At 47.1% G+C, this 20,064-nt stretch overlaps 1 protein-coding gene across 2 annotated transcripts in view; it reads left to right on the plus strand.

Moving 5' to 3' along the window:
• SPOPL (speckle type BTB/POZ protein like) overlaps positions 1 to 20,064 on the plus strand; it is a 76,593-nt gene that overhangs the window by 30,459 nt on the left and 26,070 nt on the right. The window contains exons 1-3 of one of the 2 annotated variants that reach the window (XM_073545565.1): positions 1,088 to 1,404; positions 19,082 to 19,203; positions 19,287 to 19,438. In XM_073545565.1, coding sequence (XP_073401666.1) covers positions 1,228 to 1,404; positions 19,082 to 19,203; positions 19,287 to 19,438 — 451 coding nt within the window. In that variant the 5' untranslated portion in view covers positions 1,088 to 1,227. Of the gene's footprint in view, positions 1 to 1,087; positions 1,405 to 19,081; positions 19,204 to 19,286; positions 19,439 to 20,064 lie in introns of those variants that run through there. The other variant, XM_073545566.1, reaches the window with a different exon arrangement.

The raw sequence follows: 20,064 nt of genomic DNA on the forward strand, positions 1-20,064 counted from the left end.
AATGGAGCGGAGGTGCGCATGCTCAGCTATTCCCGTCAGTCCCTTTGATGATGAATGGAGCGGAGGTGCGCATGCTCAGCTATTCCCGTCAGTCCCTTTGATGATGAATGGAGCGGAGGTGCGCATGCTCAGCTATTCCCGTCAGTCCCTTTGATGATGAATGGAGCGGAGGTGCGCATGCTCAGCTATTCCCGTCAGTCCCTTTGATGATGAATGGAGCGGAGGTGCGCATGCTCAGCTATTCCCGTCAGTCCCTTTGAATGGAGCGGAGGTGCGCATGCTCAGCTATTCCCGTCAGTCCCTTTGATGATGAATGGAGCGGAGGTGCGCATGCTCAGCTATTCCCGTCAGTCCCTTTGAATGGAGCGGAGGTGCGCATGCTCAGCTATTCCCGTCAGTCCCTTTGAATGGAGCGGAGGTGCGCATGCTCAGCTATTCCCGTCAGTCCCTTTGAATGGAGCGGAGGTGCGCATGCTCAGCTATTCCCGTCAGTCCCTTTGATGATGAATGGAGCGGAGGTGCGCATGCTCGGCTATTCCCGCCAGTTCCAGTGACCATGAGTGGAGCTTGAGCATACACCTCTGCATTAGATACGATAGGTGTACACGGCCCCGTTCTTTGAGTTTCTAGCGCCCTGATCTCAGAATCTCCCAATAGTCAGTAAGGTATCCTGACCTGTGGATGTGGGCTGACTTGTGATTTTTGGAAATATATATTTATTTATTTTTTTTTTTGTATGCCTAGAAAATCGCAGCCATTAGGAGCCTCCAGTGTGCATAGAGGAAACCGCTGTTTCGTCAGCACAGCCCCCCAGGACGGGACCCAGGAGCGTCCATCACCTGTCACTCCTGCCATCTGCTAAGGCTAACTGCGCATGCGTGCTGACTCAGGTCACCGTTCTCTTACGCATGCTCAGTACAAGTTTTGAAGCTGAGGCGCCGCTCAGTTTCGCAGTGCGCCTGCGTTGCCAAATCTCGCGACGTTAGAATTTTTTTTTTTTTTTTTTTTTTTTTCACCCCCACCCCCTCTAGCGACGCGAGATCTGTCCGGGCATGCGCAGAGGGCGCTGTGAGTCCTGAGAGGTGCCAGTACCGGCAGATGTGGTAACATATTGATACAAAGTATGTGAGGATGCGCCGGGCCGCGCGGTGTGACGGGAGCGGAGGCCGCCGAGGCCGCAGCCCTGCCGCCCATGGGGCCATGAAGTGACAGGACGCCCCTCGTCTTATGTTTGCAAAAGTGACAAAAAGCCCCAAAAAGAACCTCTGGTTCCTGGAGTGTGGAGGCGGCCGGTGGTGCTGTGGTATCCCCTCTTCTGGAGGCAGCATGTCAGCTGGACCCTCGCCCCCTCCGCCTGCAGAGGTGTCCAGTGGGCCGGTGGCGGAGAGCTGGTGTTACACGCAGGTAAACGACCTCCGCCGTCTGCTTCTGTGTGATACGTTGTCACTGGTCGCCCCGCGGCGGTAACGGGGCTGAGGCGTGCAGTAGGGGGACTACAAGACCCATAAAGCCCATCAGCGGGGCCGTACCATGGGGAAGCGACCTGGGGCTATGGGGTAACTGGCGCTGGTGTCTGCACAGTGCAAGCGGCTGGGGCGGCAAGAGAAAGGCGACTAGGACTGGGCGACTGGGGCAGCAAGAGAAGGGTGACTAGGACTGGGCGACTGGGGCAGCAAGAGAAGGGTGACTAGGACTGGGCGACTGGGGCAGCAAGAGAAGGGTGACTAGGACTGGACCTCCGCGGGCAGCAAGAGAAGAGCGACTAGGACTGGGCCGGCAAGAGGTGGCGACTAGGACTGGGCCGGCAAGAGGTGGCGACTAGGACTGGGCCGGCAAGAGGTGGCGACTAGGACTGGGCCGGCAAGAGGTGGCGACTAGGACTGGGCCGGCAAGAGGTGGCGACTAGGACTGGGCCGGCAAGAGGTGGCGACTAGGACTGGGCCGGCAAGAGGTGGCGACTAGGACTGGGCGACTGGGGCAGCAAGAGAAGGGTGACTAGGACTGGACCTCCACGGGCAGCAAGAGAAGGGCGACTAGGACTGGGCCGGCAAGAGGTGGCGACTAGGACTGGGCGACTGGGGCAGCAAGAGAAGGGTGACTAGGACTGGACCTCCGCGGGCAGCAAGAGAAGGGCGACTAGGACTGGGCCGGCAAGAGGTGGCGACTAGGACTGGGCGACTGGGGCAGCAAGAGAAGGGTGACTAGGACTGGACCTCCGCGGGCAGCAAGAGGTGGCGACTAGGACTGGGGCGGCAAGAGGTGGCGACTAGGACTGGGGCGGCAAGAGGTGGCGACTAGGACTGGGGCGGCAAGAGAAGGGCGACTAGGACTGGGGCGGCAAGAGAAGGGCGGCAAGAGAAGGGCGACTAGGACTGGACCTCCGCGGGCAGCAAGAGAAGGGCGACTAGGACTGGGCCGGCAAGAGGTGGCGACTAGGACTGGGCCGGCAAGAGGTGGCGACTAGGACTGGGCCGGCAAGAGGTGGCGACTAGGACTGGGCCGGCAAGAGGTGGCGACTAGGACTGGGGCGGCAAGAGAAGGGCGACTAGGACTGGGGCGGCAAGAGAAGGGCGGCAAGAGAAGGGCGACTAGGACTGGACCTCCGCGGGCAGCAAGAGAAGGGCGACTAGGACTGGGCCGGCAAGAGAAGGGCGACTAGGACTGGGCCGGCAAGAGGTGGCGACTAGGACTGGGCCGGCAAGAGGTGGCGACTAGGACTGGGCCGGCAAGAGGTGGCGACTAGGACTGGGCCGGCAAGAGGTGGCGACTAGGACTGGGCCGGCAAGAGGTGGCGACTAGGACTGGGCCGGCAAGAGGTGGCGACTAGGACTGGGCCGGCAAGAGGTGGCGACTAGGACTGGGCCGGCAAGAGGTGGCGACTAGGACTGGGCCGGCAAGAGGTGGCGACTAGGACTGGGCCGGCAAGAGGTGGCGACTAGGACTGGGCCGGCAAGAGGTGGCGACTAGGACTGGGCCGGCAAGAGGTGGCGACTAGGACTGGGCCGGCAAGAGGTGGCGACTAGGACTGGGCCGGCAAGAGGTGGCGACTAGGACTGGGCCGGCAAGAGGTGGCGACTAGGACTGGGCCGGCAAGAGGTGGCGACTAGGACTGGGCCGGCAAGAGGTGGCGACTAGGACTGGGCCGGCAAGAGGTGGCGACTAGGACTGGGCCGGCAAGAGGTGGCGACTAGGACTGGGCCGGCAAGAGGTGGCGACTAGGACTGGGCGACTGGGGCAGCAAGAGAAGGGTGACTAGGACTGGACCTCCGCGGGCAGCAAGAGGTGGCGACTAGGACTGGGGCGGCAAGAGGTGGCGACTAGGACTGGGGCGGCAAGAGGTGGCGACTAGGACTGGGCGACTGGGGCAGCAAGAGAAGGGCGACTAGGACTGGACCTCCACGGGCAGCAAGAGAAGGGCGACTAGGACTGGGCCGGCAAGAGGTGGCGACTAGGACTGGGCCGGCAAGAGGTGGCGACTAGGACTGGGCGACTGGGGCAGCAAGAGAAGGGTGACTAGGACTGGACCTCCGCGGGCAGCAAGAGGTGGCGACTAGGACTGGGGCGGCAAGAGGTGGCGACTAGGACTGGGGCGGCAAGAGGTGGCGACTAGGACTGGGGCGGCAAGAGAAGGGCGGCAAGAGAAGGGCGACTAGGACTGGACCTCCGCGGGCAGCAAGAGGTGGCGACTAGGACTGGGCCGGCAAGAGGTGGCGACTAGGACTGGGCCGGCAAGAGGTGGCGACTAGGACTGGGCCGGCAAGAGGTGGCGACTAGGACTGGGCGACTGGGGCAGCAAGAGAAGGGCGACTAGGACTGGGCCGGCAAGAGAAGGGCGACTAGGACTGGGCCGGCAAGAGAAGGGCGACTAGGACTGGGCCTCCGCGGCCGGCAAGAGAAGGGCAACTAGCAGGTTGGAACGTGTCGAAGTTTATGACTTCCTTGTCACATACAGTTGCATCGTGCTGCAATGTTGCAGCAGGTGACGTTGCCGTGTGGCCCCGCGATGAAGAGCTCAACGTTGCATCTAATGAGCATCAGTCTGGGCACATGGTGGCGTCAATGTTACTGGGTGTCGCTAACACACTCTAGTTTAAGTCACACATCCCTATTTCACGGACTAGGCGCCGATCTGCCAACGCGAACTCTACAGCACCGTAGGCAATGCACGGATGAGTGAATCCGGCCTGAGGCATGGGTGAGGTTTTGTCCACTTCAGGGCTCTAGGGCAGTGCAAACTCCCTCAGCTGGCACTCCATACCGGCATCCTCGGCGGCTCTAGTTTCCTAGTCCTTGTGATGTCAGGAAGGTCTACTGATCCCAGGGGGCCGGTATTTCATGGCAATGTGTATGAGTTTGCTCTGCCCTTGACTAGTAAAAGCCGGAGTAGGACAACATAGATCTTTTTTTGCTCCTCTCTAGTTGTACCCTATGCACTTGTGCCCGCTTTTTTTTTTTTTTAACTTTCCTCCATACAAGCCTCAAAAATCAACAAACAATTTGTGGACACAACCAACTTCTGTTACATTATGCCCATTCATACAGCCATTGTGACACTGGCAGATTCATGGAGACCTGCGTTTTATGCTCCAGTATTGTTGAACAGCGCTCTGGAGTAAAATGCGCCAAATTCATAAAGAGGCGTATGCCATCGCTAGAAGTATTACTGCAGTGGTAGAGCGTAGTACATTTCTTTCATAATCTACACCACTTTTGAGGCGTAAATCATCATCATTTTTCGGGCATGCTCCTCGCCATAAGCTCAAAAAAATATATTAAATTTACACCCCTGAAATAGACCGACAAGTCTTGTCATTGGAATCTGCGCTATTTGACTTCTAGTCACGCATGATTTAGATAAGCATGTCTGCGGTCCATGATCTGTCCACGTGCGTGTGAATAGACTACACATGAAATCAAAACTTCTCTGTGTGGATAGTGACAGGATCAGATTGTCATTGTTTAGAGACTGGACCAATATAATCCCTACAAGACCGGGAATCCCTTATTTCGGGGAGAAGTGGCCCCTTGTATCACTATGACATGTATTTCAATTGTAGAAAATCCTCTTTCGGCTGCGCTTCTGTCTCTAAATTCAACAACACCCAAAATTAGTGCTGTTCCATTGATTTTTATTGGCCAGATATTGAGGACCCATGTACGGTGTGGCACACCTGTGTCTGGTGGATGAGGCCTTTAAACATATATTTATAATTTTTTTTTTTTTTTTTTTTCCTGTAATGGTGTGGCTGTTGGCTCTTTGTGTCCAAATTAGGCTCAGTGGACACGTTGATCAGGAGCATCTGCGGCAGTTTACGACACATTATACGGAATTATATTCTCTCCCCCCCCCGGGAAAAAAATGACCAAGTATGGGGCTGAGAAGGCTACAGTTGGGTGGATTCATAACTGGCTGATTGATCGTACTCAGTGGTAATAAATGGCTGCACATCCAATTGGAAGAGTGTTTCCAGTGGGGATCACAAGGCTCTGTCCTGGCCCCAGTATTTTTCAATATTTCTATAAATGATCTTGATGAGGGAACTGAAGGTAAACTGAATAAATTTGCAGACGATGTAAACTAGAGAAGAGGGAGGATTCAGAAAGATCTAGATAAGCTTGAACAATGGGCAGCGACTAATAGAAAGGTATTTAACAAGAAAAATTCAAGATTCTACATCTGGGCAAGAAAAACGAAAATTACATATACAAAATGGGAAGAACTATAACTAAGCAAAAGCACGTGTGAAAGACTTGGGTATACTAAGCAGCAAAAAGGCAAACACGGTTCTAGGATGTATTAAGAGAAGCATAGTCTACATCACGTGAAGTAATTATCCCCCTCTACTCCTCCTTGGTCAGGCCTAATCTGGAATACTGTGTCCAGTTCTGGGCGCCACATTTTAAAAATGGCATTGAAAAACTGGAGCAAGTTAAGAGAAGAGCGACCAGGATGGTGAGCGGACTGCAAAGTATGTCCTACGAAGGACGGTTAAAGGATCTGGGAATGTTTAGCTTGGGGAAAAAAAAGAAGTCTAAGAGGAGACTTAATAGCTGTCTACAAATATCTGAAGGGCTGTCACAATGTAGAGGGATCATCATTATTCTCATTTACACCTGGAAACACAAGAAGCAATGGAATGAAACTGAAAGGGAGAAGATACAGATTAGATATTGGAAACTTTTTGACCATGAGGGTGATCAATGCGTGGAACAGTCGGCCACGAGAGGTGGTGAGTTCTCCTTCAATGGAAGTCTTCAAACAGAGGCTGGACAGACATCTGTCTGAGATGTTTTGGTGAATCCTGCATTGAGCAGGGGGTTGGACCCTATGACCCTGGAGGTCCCTTCCATCTCTAACATTCTGGAATTCTATGAAATTTAAACAAAGCGCAAAAGGAGTTTCCTACTCACTATTTTTAATCAATGATTTAAAAAATGAAAGTGGTTATAATTCTCAGCTTACTACGATCTGCTGCTCTCGTTCTGAATCGCACGGCTCCAGTCATGTTGTGTTGCTTCGACATATGACCGCTGAGGGTAATTTAATATAGTGTACATGTTATGCTCCTCAATTCTTTCCTCCCCGCTTTTTTTTAAACCCCCCCGTTTTAGCGTTTGTGGGGGTAAGGCTGTGTTTTTTTTTTTTTGTTTTTTTTTGCATTCTTTTTAACGGATTGGCCAATAAATCCGCTATAAAAACGCTAAAAATCTTCCCATTCATTTCTATGCATTTTGCAATTTCTGTGCATACTGATGCGTTTCTTACCACGAAACAACAGCTTCGTGGTAAGCGCAGCATGCTCATTAATTTCGCTGATTTTTCCGCATTTCTGGCTAGTTCTGTGTCAGGAACCGCGCGGAAAAAATGCATAAAAACCGAGTTTTTTGCGCAAAAAACTCGCAGAAAAAAAACCGGTTTCTGGGAAGGAATCCGTTTTTTAAAGGGAATCTGTCACGCTTTTGCCGGCATAGATATCGGGGGCTTATCTACAGCATTCTTTAATGCTGTAGATAAGCCTCCGATGTAACCTGAAAGTGAAGAAAAACACGTTATATTATACTCACGGAGGTGGGTGGTCCGATGGGTGTCGCCGTCCCGTCCGGCGCCTCCTTTCTTCATGCGATGACTTCCTGTAATGGCTCCGGCGCAAGCGCACTGCTCCGCCCTGTTGAGGGCAGAGCAGAGTCCTGCAGTGCGCAGGCGTTGGGAGAGGTCTGGCGCCTGCGCACTCCTGAATTCTGCTCTGCCCTCAACAGGGCAGAGTAGTGCGCCTGCGCCGGAGCCATTACAGGACAGGAGAAGAGGACGACATCGCATGAAGAAGGGAGGCGCCGGACGGGACGGCGACACCCACCGGACCGCCCACCTCCGTGAGTATAATATAACGTGTTTTTCTTCACGTTCAGGTTACATCAGAGGCTTATCTACAGCACTACAGAATGCTGTAGATAAGCCCCCGATGTCTATGCCGGCAGCCAATAGGGCAAAAAAAGTGTGACAGATTCCCTTTGAGCAGAAATCTTCTGCTACATGTGCACATAGCCTAAAGACTCCCAAATCTATAAAACTCCTAAGGCTATGTGCACACGTATCCAGAAAGTTTCTGCATAAAAACCGGATTCCTTCCCAGAAACCGTGTGGGGTTTTTTTTTTTTCGCAAAAACGCGCGATTTCTATGTGTTTTTTCCCACGTGGTTCCAGACACACAGAAATAGCCAGAAATGCGGAAAAATCCACGAAATTAATGAGCATGCTGCGTTTTTTTTTACCGCGAAGCGTTTTTTTCGCAGTTAAAGCATCCATATGCACAAAGTGCAAAATGCATAGAAATGAATGGGAAGCTTATTTTAAGCTTTTTTTTTTTTTTTATAGCGGATTTATTGGCAAATCTGCTAAATAAAAGCTAGAAAAAAACGCTACGTGTGAACACAGCCCAAGGGTGTGTGCACACGCTGCGGATTTGGCCCTGCGGATCCGCAGCAGAATTAGCTGTGGTGTACAGTACCATTATTCCCTATGGGAATTAAAAACCGCTGTGCAGACGCTGCGGAATTTGGTGCGGTTTCAAATCTGCGGTTTACCATCTCCTCCATTGTGGAGATGATAAATCCGCAGGTCAAAAGACCAGTGGTTTATCTGCGGATTTTGCAAAATCCGCACGGATGAATCCGTAGCGTTCGCACACACCCTAAATCTTCATCAGGGTCGGAGGATGCCAACGCTTCATAGAAAAGTGGGTGCACAAATTGAGCTGATTTCTTACCTATTTATAAAGTATGGGCACCTTTCTATTTGTAGTCAATAAAAAGACAACAAATGTTGTGTTTTTTTTTTTTTTTTTTTTTTTTACGGATCTTTCACTAGATTTGACATAACAACCTGCATGCATTATTTACTGTAATCGTAGGTCTGATGAAGATGTGGCACATACAATTCCCATCTTTTTTGGGAAGATTAGTGTTTTGAGTCCAGCTACAGCTCATCTTAATATCCGGATTATACAGTGTTTTTGACACGGAATTTGTCAGATCTAAGACACAGAACCGGACACAACTGATGACGAAGTTGTGCAGCGCTCTGGCGTCCTTTTGCATTCAATGCCTTCTGATACTGTTCTATGACCAATCTGGCTCCACAATTAATGCAACAGACAAATGTGAACCATCTAATAGAAGTCTGAGATGAGTTCAGACATGGCTTGTATGTATAGAAGTGAGCCCACCGTATAGCTCAACCATGCTCTCTTCCTCAGCTCTTGTGACTATTGCTGGGTTGTGGTTTCTCCCCTTGAAGCCATGAATGGCCCTGTCTTAGACCCTTTCCTAGCTAGGTTCCATGCAGACGTCCGTGCAAAACTGTCTGAGCACGGATTGCTAATTCACGGGGACTGGCCATATGTTTCTGAGGCTGTCCTAATCGGGTCAGGAGATCTGCGGCCAGTCAGCAGAACGTGCGTTACGTGGGTGCTTTTGTTGTAATTTAAAAAATAAATAAATTAATTTGTCAATCTGAGTTTTTAAGGCACAACTTCAAAAATTCTTGTAAGAAAATAGTAAAAAGAGAAAATGCAATACATTAGCATTGTTGGGACATATTCACATGGGGAAATTGCAGGGAAAAGCCATCTTTTAGCAACCGCTTAAGCAAAATGATTGAGTATGTGTACAATGTCTTTTTCAAGTGTTTTCCTCCACGAAAACCACATGGAAAAAACAATTTAAAAAAAAAAAAATTAAGAAGAATGAAGTTAAGCATTTCAATGTAAAGACTACTTGCCATGTTCAGGCTTTTGAACTTCTTTGACATTTTTAGTACCCTGAAGCTGTTAAATCGGTTTAAAGAATTGATATGTTAATTTTTCAGGTAATTTTAGCTTGGCAGGTACACTCTAAGTTTAGCAATAGGACTGATCAAAAGATGCCTGGTTGGTTTTTGGAGCATTTTTCCATTTTGTTTTAGCTTCGAGGTGTTATCCACTACTAGGACAACCCCCCTTCTCTTACCCCACACATGGCCCCGATTTAAAAAAACAAAAAACAAAACTTGTTCTTGCGGTGTCATCACTCGCTCTCATGCAGTGTTGTGACCCCTGGCTCCCAATCAGTGTTGGTCTCACTGTCTGGGCTGCTGCTGATCTGACTTCTTCAAGTTAGGCTTGTATGAAGGCGTCACCAGCCATTGACACCAGCGCTGTTGAGTACCGGGATCAGGTGTCACAACTAGTGATGAGCGAATTTGTTCGGAAAACGATTGCCAAACATAAATTTTGCACGAATATGGCACATTCAGATTCGTGATCGGAAACGCAAGCAAAATTATATAAAATCGGTAGCGTGCTGGAAAATATTTGCGTTGCCACAAGTATTTTCATCACTTTAGGCATGATGGTGGTGTATCATGAACTTAGGGGAGGGGGTTTGCAAAGCTCAGTGGCACGGTATTCTTGTAAAGTCATATTTTTTTTATTTTTTTTTTGGGGGTGGGGGCGGGCTATCTTTGTGTGCAATTTGCGGCTAGCCGCAATTGGGGCGCAGGAAAAACCCACAATGTTATGACACAACGGCTTGTGTCATTGGCTGCTAAAATCACAAGTCCCTCTCCATATAAATAGCGGGTATCTTGTTTTTGCGCCATTTTGACACTGTAACAGCGCAGAGAGGCTGCTACTGGCACTGTTAACAGCAAGATTTTAGCTACCGTATATACTCGAATATAAGTCGAGATTTTCAGCCCAAAAAATTGGGCTGAAAGTCCCCCTCTCGTCTTATATTCGAGTCATATACAAAAGGGGTCGGAGGGGGCGGAGGTGTCAGGTCATACTTACCCGTCCTGACGCTGTGTCTTGAGCCCCCAGCTTTTCCCCGTGCTCTCTCTTCCTGCTTTCAGCGGTCACCTAAATTTGATCAATGGCTGTCTCCACTGAACCTGCATCCCGGGAATGCCGTGTCTGATAATGGTGCGAACCTGGTAGTGGCCCAATGGCGAAGCAAGCTCGCACACGTGCCTTGCATAGCTCACGTCCTCAACCTGGTGGTACAATGTTTTCTCTGCCACTATCCTGGCCTGGGTGAGCTGCTCCAGAAAGCACGTAAGCTTTGTGCTCATTTCCGCCGTTCGCACCCCTCTGGTCATCAACTTGCATCGATACAGAGTTCTTTGTCCATGCCAGTTAAAAGGTTGATATGGAATGTGCGGACACGATGGAATTCCACTCTGAACATTTTGGAGCGACTGTGGCAGAAGCAACGAGCCTTGATGCAGTATGTCGTCGTACAGTCGTGGCGCATATCACATTTACAGAGTTACAGATTAAGAACATCTGCACCCTTCTACACAGTTTCAAAATGGCTACTAAGATGGTTAGCGCTGACGACGCTGTCGTCTGTATAACTATTCTGGTCATCTATATGCTAGAGCAACTTTTGAATAGCCTGCGGGAGGAGATGGTGGTCCCAGAAGAGAAGATTGTTGAAGGGATAACATTGTCTCTAAGTTCAAGACTGTCGTCACATAGAGGAGTGCCAAGGGGGTTGGGTTACTGTGATCGAGGTGGGGCTGGTGATGACAAACGTTTATCGAAGGTGCAAGATCTGAGGAACAAATGGAGGAGGAGGAGGAAGAGGTGTTGGGCAAGGAACTGTCAGATGAAGAGGACAATTCTCCCCTCTGTTCGTGGTTGATGGGATGGAGGAAACGAGCCTTATTGTTACCCTGCTGCTGATGTTAACACAAATTTGTGGAAATGTGAACAGTCATGGTTGGTCTACATCTCCTGGGTTAGCTGTAGTGGAAGACGTCTCGGTCCCAATTATACGATTTCTATTCTCGTGACCGTTATTCCACTTTGGTGGTATCAGGCCATCATTTTTTAAAATGTGATCACTCCTGGTTGGGTGTCCAGCTGCTGGATTGGGTTTAGTGGGAGACCTATTGGTTCCTATTTATACGATTTCTACTCTGGTGAAATTGATGCCACTTTGGTGTCTGCCAATAATTTTTGGAAATGGGAATACTGGTTGGATCTCCTTCATGCGTGTTGCCTTTAGCAGAAGGCATCCGAGACCGTCAGGCCTCCACTTCCTTGGACTAAGCTACCCTTGTTACGATCCTTAAATTTTTCTGACAATGGTAGTCTATTTGTGACTCTGCCCTGTCCTTCAAACCGCACATCCAAGCTCTTTCTACCTCCTGTCGCGCTCTTGCTCAAAAAATATTTCCAGAATCCGTCCTTTCCTCAACCCTCAAACTACTAAAATGCTTGTGCATGCCCTCATCTCCCGCTTCGACTACTGCAACATCCTTTTCTGTGGTCTCCCTGCTAACACCCTCGCACCTCTCCAGTCCATCCTTAACTCTGCCGCCCAACTAATTCATCTCTCTCCTCGCTACTCCTCCGCTTTCCCCTCTGCAAATCTCTTCACTGGCTCCCAATCCCTCAGAGTATCCAGTTCAAATTACTAATTCTGACCTACAAGGCCATCTATAACCTGTCTCCCCCATATGTCTCTGAACTAATCTCCCGATACCTTCCCTCACGTAATCTCCGGTCCTCCCAAGCGCCTCCAAGACTTATCCCGAATAGCCCCTATTCTCTGGAATTCTTTGCCCCAACAAGTCCGACTATCAACCACATTTGGATCCTTCAGACGGAACCTGAAAACCCACCTCTTCAAGAAAGCCTGCAATGACCCCCGCTACCTCCTTCTCTCACCACTACCAGTGATATCCCCTCAGCCAACACCGGAACTGCTGCAACCCACCGGCGCGCTCTGTGTATCTCAGCGTGTGTAGCATCAGTCGGCCTCTCCGCGGCCAATGGCAGCCGGGGGCAGGGTTTGCTGGCTGTGCGTTATTGGCGGCATGTGACGTGGGTGTCACTCGTACGGTGGTCAGCACTATTATGGAGATGGGGGTGCAGTATATGCATAGTGGGGTGCGGGGCATAGTTATGTTAGAGAAATCCTGATAGCATTTTCGCATTCTCCCTAGCACGGCAATGTATACCCCTGTATGGCCAATTTTAATTCATACAAATTGCGTACTCCTCAAAAATATTGGGAGGAGTATTTTTACTCCTCTGAAAAATATGTAGCGCGACCTCTGCCAAGGGGCATAGACAGAGATTTAAACAGATCAGGCCGGGGTCAAAGCACGAGATAGCACGACAATTACCAAAGGGCATGACAGAACGGATAGTCAGGACGTAGCCAAGAAGTCAGAAACCAGAGAAACAGACAGTACAGAATCAACAAGCAAACTCACAACGGGGGACAGAACCATAGAAGCAAGCTAGAAGGCAGGCAAACGGCACAGGGGTCACCACACTCGGCCAATGGCAAAAGTATGACTGACGGGGATTGGAGTATCCCAGAGCTAATAAGAATCTCTCCCTGAACCAAAGAGAGGGCACAATAATTAACCCCAGGTGTGCAGGTCAGAACCTGCCCTGGGATCAAGACATTAACTCCTGGCGTGTGGGCAAAAACCTGCACTGGGATCATGACACTGACCAATGTTTTTTAACCCCTTTCTGACACTAGACGTAATATTCCGTCCATGTGCCCTGGGTCTATTTGACCGGGGACGTAATATTACGTCATCGCACATGGGGGGTTGCGCGGGCGAACACCGCCGGGTGTCAGCTGATTCTGTCATACACCACTCCTGGCACTTTTAACCAGGGCTGTGGAGTCGGTAAGCCAAACCTGCGACTGCGACTCCGACTCAGACTCCTCAATTTGCCTTACTCCGACTCCGACTCCGACTCAGACTCCCACACATATTGCTTATATTTAAGTGAAAAATTTATTATAGTACAATGTGAACCTCAGACATTTAATCATTTTTATGATCCAATAATCAAGATATTTAGATAGAACAGAATATATATTGGTGTACTACCCGGTTTTCATTCTTTTTGGTACAGATACGATATGGATAGACAGATATGGATAAATGGATAGAGCAGATTTCTAATCTGCTTTTGCTATTGAAAACATCTATGAGCTCAAAAACCTTTCAGGTGATGCGGTTTTTTTTTAAAAAGATCAGCTTTTGCAGCTGAAAAACGTATCCTCAAAAAACACAGGAAAAACGCTGTGTGTGAATGTAGCCTTAGGCTAGTTTCACACTTGCTTTTTTTTGCAGCGCGTTTTTCCCGCAAAAAAACGCATTGAAAAAACGCATACATAAGCATACAACTGCTGCGTTTTTTTCAAGCATTTTTATGAGCATGCATGAAAAAAACGCAGCGTTTTTATGCGTTTGTATGCGTTTTTAGCGCGTTTTTACCGCGTTTGCGTTTTTTCCAACATTTTTAGGTGGCCCCTCACACTACCCAAACCATGACTTTACTAACCCTGACCCTGACCCTAACCCTAACCCTAACCCTGACCCTAACCCTTAACCAAATCATACTTAACCCTAACCCTGACCCTAACCCTTAACAAAACCATACTTAACCCTAACCCTAACCCTGACCCTAACCCTTAACCAAACCATACTTAACCCTAATCCTGACCCTAACCCTGACCCTAACCCTTAACAAAACCATACTAACCCTAATCCTGACCCTAACCCTGACCCTAATCCTTAACAAAACCATACTTAACCCTAATCCTGACCCTAACCCTGACCCTGACCCTAACCCTAACCCTAATCCTGACCCTAACCATGACCCTAATCCTTAACAAAACCATACTTAACCCTAACCCTGACCCAAACCCCAACCCTAACCCTGACCCTGACCATAACCCTAACCCTAAACCCCCTTAACTAACCCTAACTCTAACCCAAACCCCTAAATTCCATGGTTTAAAAAAAAAAACGCATATGCAAAAAAACGCATACATGAGCATGCCAGTGCGCACATATGCGCACCCATAGGCTATAATGGCCATTTTTAGCGCAAAACGTGCGCATATGTGCGCATGCGCTTTTTTGCAGGGCCAAAAAATGCAACATGCTGCGTCTGGAAAATCCCAACGCACACCCCAAAAAAACGCAGCGCATGAAAATCGCATACATGCGCTTACCAGCGCGCAGGTATGCGCACCCATGTTAAATATAGGGGAAAAAACGCATGCGCAGGTGTGCGTTTTTTTCCAGCGCTAAAAAACGCAAATGTGAAACCAGCCTCAGATCAGGAATAGAACAGCCATTTATAGGACATTTCATAACTTTCCCAAACTCCTATGAAAAAATATTCAGCACATCCTGCATTGAATTACTGTACCCAATTTATTATATATTTTAGGAGTCGGTCCATTTTATACCGACTCCAACTCCGACTCCGACTCCACCAAAATGAACACCGACTCCACGACTCCGACTCCACAGCCCTGCTTTTAACCCCCACGATATGTTATGATCGCAGCATTCCGGAAGCCGACAGAGGGCTGACAGCCAGGGCTGTGGAGTCGGTAAGCCAAACCTCCGACTCCTCAGTTTCCATGACATCGACTCTGGCTCCGATTCCACAGCCCCTCTGCCTTTTGGATCAGAGACCCCACAGGATCCCGCTTGTTATGACGACATCTAGGTCACCAGAGCTAGGAAACTTGCTGATCATGCGCAGTGCATGATGAGCAAGTCTGTCAGTGCAGAGCTGACAGTTTCTATAGCATGGCGATGCCGCTTCATCTCCATGTTCTAGAAGCGATCAGCCTGCAAAAAATGATACAATCCCATATTGAGACAAAGTAAAACGCTTTTTTTTTTTTTTTTTTTTTTTTTTTTTTTATCAAATAGAATATATATTTTGTTTATCTCTAAATATTTAAAAAAAAAAACAAAAAAAAACGTACACCTGTTTGGTATCGCCGCATGCGCAATGGCCCAACCTATAAAACTGTCCCATTAGTTTACCCCTTTGGTGAACACCATAAAAAAAAAACAAACAACAATGCTTTATCATACCGCCAAACAAAGTGGAATAACATACAATCAAAAACACTGATATAAATAAACATGGTACTGCTGAAAACGTCATGTGTCCTGCAAAAAAAACAAGCCACCATACGGCTCCATCAGTGAAAAAATAAGTTATCACGCTCAGAATAAAGCAATGCAGATTTATTTTGTAGAAAGAAAAAAAAAAAAAAAAGTCTAAATGCCATGTGCCTGAAAATGGTACCAATAAAAAAAAAAAAAAAAAAATCAACTCGTGCCGCAAAAAACAAGACCTTACCCATGACTCTGTGGGCCAAAATATGGAAAATTATAGTTCTCAAAATGTGGTGATGCGAAAACTATTTTTTGCAATAAAAAGCGTCTTTTAGTGTGACAGCAGCCAAACATTAAGGTCTCTTTCACACATCCTGATATTTCCGTTACCAGACAAAAACTGTACCTGAGATGTCCATGTGTGTAATACTTGAGACACACGTGGCATCCGTGTGCCGTATCAGTACCACACGGACAGGCGCCAGGGAAGAAGCGTTACAGTAAATGCTGTTCCCCCGGCGTCGGGTGCTGAACACGGCTCATCATTCTCCCCTGCTTTGCTGGCAATTGGCGTAAGCAGTGGGAGAATGATAAGTTATAGTTAAGTGATAAGAGACAGGAGGAGTGGCTGATGGAGGTATTCATCAGCCGCCACCTGTGCTATAAATAAATGATAAAACCCATGTGGGTCCTCCCCCTGTAGCTTCAATAACCAGCGAGGTAAAACTCCTAGATGGGTCTGCAATTCTCACCGGTCAGCTTCAGCAAGGTTGGTTATCAATAATAGAGGGGTCCCCCACACTCTCTCCCCTTTTTTTTTTTTTTTTTTTTTTTTTTTTTCTCTTTAACTGTGTGGGGTCCCTGTTATGAATGGATCACCGAGGAGGAAAAAAGCAACACGCTAAGTCTCAGAAAACCAGGGAGGTTGGTATCTATGCAGACTGCAGAGCCCTGATCTTAATACACAACTAGAAGCAGTCGTGGAGCGTGCCTACGGTGGTCCTGGATGCCTCATCACAACTGGAGAGCTAAATAAGCCTAAAGTAAGAAAAGAGGAAAACTAACTCCCCAGGGCAGACCCCCAAAGGAAAGACAGCCCCCCACATGTATTGACGGTGAAGCAAGATGAAAACACAAACAAAGGCAGAAAAATAGGCTGAGCAAACAATGGGGCCAAACTAACTTGAAAGGAAAGATACTGTCTGCAATCTGCCAAAAATAATGTCCAGCGCTTCTGATAACAAAATTGACCCTGAAGTCACTAGACTTCTCCCACTATATCAGCACTCTGGAATATTCTGAGACAGAGCAAAAAGAGGCCAATCTAATAAGGGACAAAAAGGCAAATTGGCAAATACAGATAAATAAGAGTGGGAATTCAGCTCAGCCCAGCTGGGCTGGCTGACCACACAAAAACTGAGTTGACCAACAAGAGCAAGTGTGAACATTAGCAAAAAAACAAACCTAACTTGAGAAGACTGGAACAAAGCTGAGTCCTAGACCTGAGAAACAGACTGAATCACCAGCAACAGGATAGGGCGTTGGCTGTCTTTTATATCCAGTCTGATACTCCAGAGATCCAATCACTATCCTCCTCGTCAGGTGGAGGGGATGGTATTCTAAGGCTGGTAATGGGCCATGGATATTGACCCCCCCCCCCCCCAGCCTACTAATCCTATAGTTATATGGTAAATAAACACAAAGCCCGAATAAAGTCCTTTATTAGAATTAAAGACAAAAGTTTTCCATTTTTATTTAAAAACAGATGAGTAGAACGCCTATTCCACCGACGCCCTCATTCTCCTGTAATAAATCTAAAATAAAATAAAAAAACTATCCTCAACTGTCAGTCGTTCTCTCGCGCCGTAATCCATGTCTGGGGGATAATTCGTTTTCAACCTGGATGGTGCCAAGATGCGACCATCCAGGCTGAGAACCACTGGTGAATGAGATTCTGCGAGCGCAGTGTCATTGACCTGCGGTGACATCAGAGGTTACCTCCAGTCACTGAGGCTGCGTTCCCAGCGGTGAGATCCCTGCTAGCTCACTGTGACAGTGGGGATCTCAGAGGTCACGGCAGTTCATTCCCTTGGTTGCCACATTAAATCCAGTAATTTCATCTACCTTATTCTGTGCTCGCTCTATGTACAGGCTTGTCTGTAGCCACCTCTGTTCTTTAGGAATTTATCCTTATTCAGTCATATCTTGCTAGTACATTGCACTTCTCTACCCTGCTGCTAATATGTGGTCTCTGCACAGTAACTGATGCTTTAATTTTATTTATTGGCTTTTTGCATCCTTTCATTTTTTTGTTATAAAATCTGCTCCTTGATTATATTGCGGGATACCTGTCCTTTTCATTATATTTATTCTACTTTGTCACTTTTTTAATTTTTTTTGTATTTTCACACTGCACTTTTTATCTGCCGCTAATTTACGTGTAACCTGCTGCATCTGAAAATATTAACCTACCTGTTTATTAAATATTCCTTTTGTCCCTGCTTGTTAAGTGTCCGGCAGTCTTTTTTTATGATCAATTTTAAGTGATACAGTATATTTAGGCTATGTGCCCACATTGCGTGTTAAAACGCACACAAAAAAAGGACTCCTTCCCAGAAATCGCGTGTTTTTTTTCCTCGCGATTTTGCCGCAATTTTCTCAAGCACTTTCCAAGCGATTTGAAGCATAGTGTTTGACAAGTGTGACCAGCTTTTTACTATTGAGGCTGCCTATACGGCATCAATGGTAAAAGACAATGTTAAAAATGATAAAAAAATCGGGGTATATTTACCTTCCGACGTCCCGCGCTGCATTCCCGGGCCACAGTGTTCCCAGCGATGCCTTGCGAGACCTGTGATGACGTTGGTCTCGCGTTACTATAGCGAGACCACGTCATCACAGGGCCTTACTGGGAATGCAGCGCGGGACGTCGGAAGGTAAATATATCCCGGTTTTTTTTTTTTTTTTTTTTTTTTTTTTTTCTCCCTTGTCCCTATCATGTAATGTGGGAAATGTTACTTAAGTATTTTGTGTGATTTAAGGGCTTGAAAATTGCAAAATTTCTCTTCCCCCGAAACACTAGTCCTATCCTGGAAACTTTACCACGATCATGAAGTACAATATGTCACTCTAGATCCATTGAAGGGTTCCAGAGTTATTACCTCATTAAGGGACAGTGGTCAGAATTGTCAAAAAAAAATTGGCCTGGTCATTAACGTGGAAACCACCCTTGGGGGTAAAGGGGTTAACAAGGAGTGAAGTATATGGCAGACTAATTTTGTGCCTGAAGATAAAAATTAATTTTTTTTTAAATAGTAGACAAGTATTTCCCCGTTATTGCGAGCTGTCGAAATATAGTGATTATTCCCATTTAAAAGGGGTTTGCCAGGATATTAGACTGGTGACCTTTCCTTAGTATAGACCTTTTAATATACACTATACAATTCACGCTGTCCAGGTGGTCCAATGACAATGAGTTGGCCATGTGGCCGGGGATTAGGCTGTACAGCCATTTGCCATGAACCCTACTTTCATGGGTCATCAGTACATCTTGGGAATGTGCTGTCAATTTTGAAATTCCTTTTGTCTGATAAGAATAATAGAGTATATTAAAATTGGTTTGGTTTTTGTTCACAGGTCAAAGTAGTGAAATTTTCCTACATGTGGACCATAAGTAACTTCAGTTTTTGTCGAGAAGAAATGGGTGAAGTCTTAAAAAGTTCTACATTTTCATCGGGGCCAAATGATAAAATGAAATGGTAAGAATTTGTTATAACCGCTGCACCTCGAATGGTAAAAAATGTTTCCATTTTATCTGACAAATATCTTCTCTCCCCTTCAGGTGCTTGAGAGTGAATCCAAAAGGACTAGATGACGAGAGCAAGGATTACCTCTCCTTATATCTGCTGCTCGTCAGCTGTCCGAAAAGTGAAGTTCGTGCAAAGTTTAAGTTCTCGCTACTAAATGTACGGCGAGAAGAGACAAAAGCCATGGGTGGGTTCTTATTTTTTCAATTGCCCTTTTTGTTTAGCAATTCCAACTATTGATACTTCTAATTACAAAGTTGGAAACTTTTTCGACTTCTACAGAGGTCGTCAGAAAAGCTGAACTTGCGTAGAACCACTCTTTCTTTTGCCTTGTTGACTGGTTTTGTAGCCAAACTTGCGCTTTGTTAGTCCTGCTACTTTACCTTTCCTCCACAATTGCCAAAATAACTTAGCATTAGGATAAGGCTGAAAGGGGTCTTTAGGCAGGAATAGAAGATACCGCCAGATTTGGGAACAAAAATAATTATGGGATGGAAGTGTATTGACATATAGTAAAGAAAAAGCCAGCTCACCTAGTACTTGAAGTCCAGCTTGCACGGAACCAGGTGGATCCACACCACATAATATGCTCAAGGTAGAAAAAAAAAAAGGCTTGTTCCAGCATCTGGTAAAATAGTTCTTAATTTTTGTAAGTTTTTAATGGACCTAAAATAAACATGGTTACATAGACAGGGCAGGGGAGCAATACGCTTTTCAAACGCTCACTTGCGTTCTTTATCACAGCTTGGCTACACAATCAAAATAATTTACTAAAATACTAAAAATGTGCCATTGAAAACAGTTGGAACAAGT

This window comes from Dendrobates tinctorius, unplaced genomic scaffold (assembly GCF_039654945.1).
Source record: "Dendrobates tinctorius isolate UK_male_01 unplaced genomic scaffold, ASM3965494v1 ptg000143l, whole genome shotgun sequence".
Taxonomy (NCBI): Eukaryota; Metazoa; Chordata; class Amphibia; order Anura; family Dendrobatidae; genus Dendrobates; species Dendrobates tinctorius.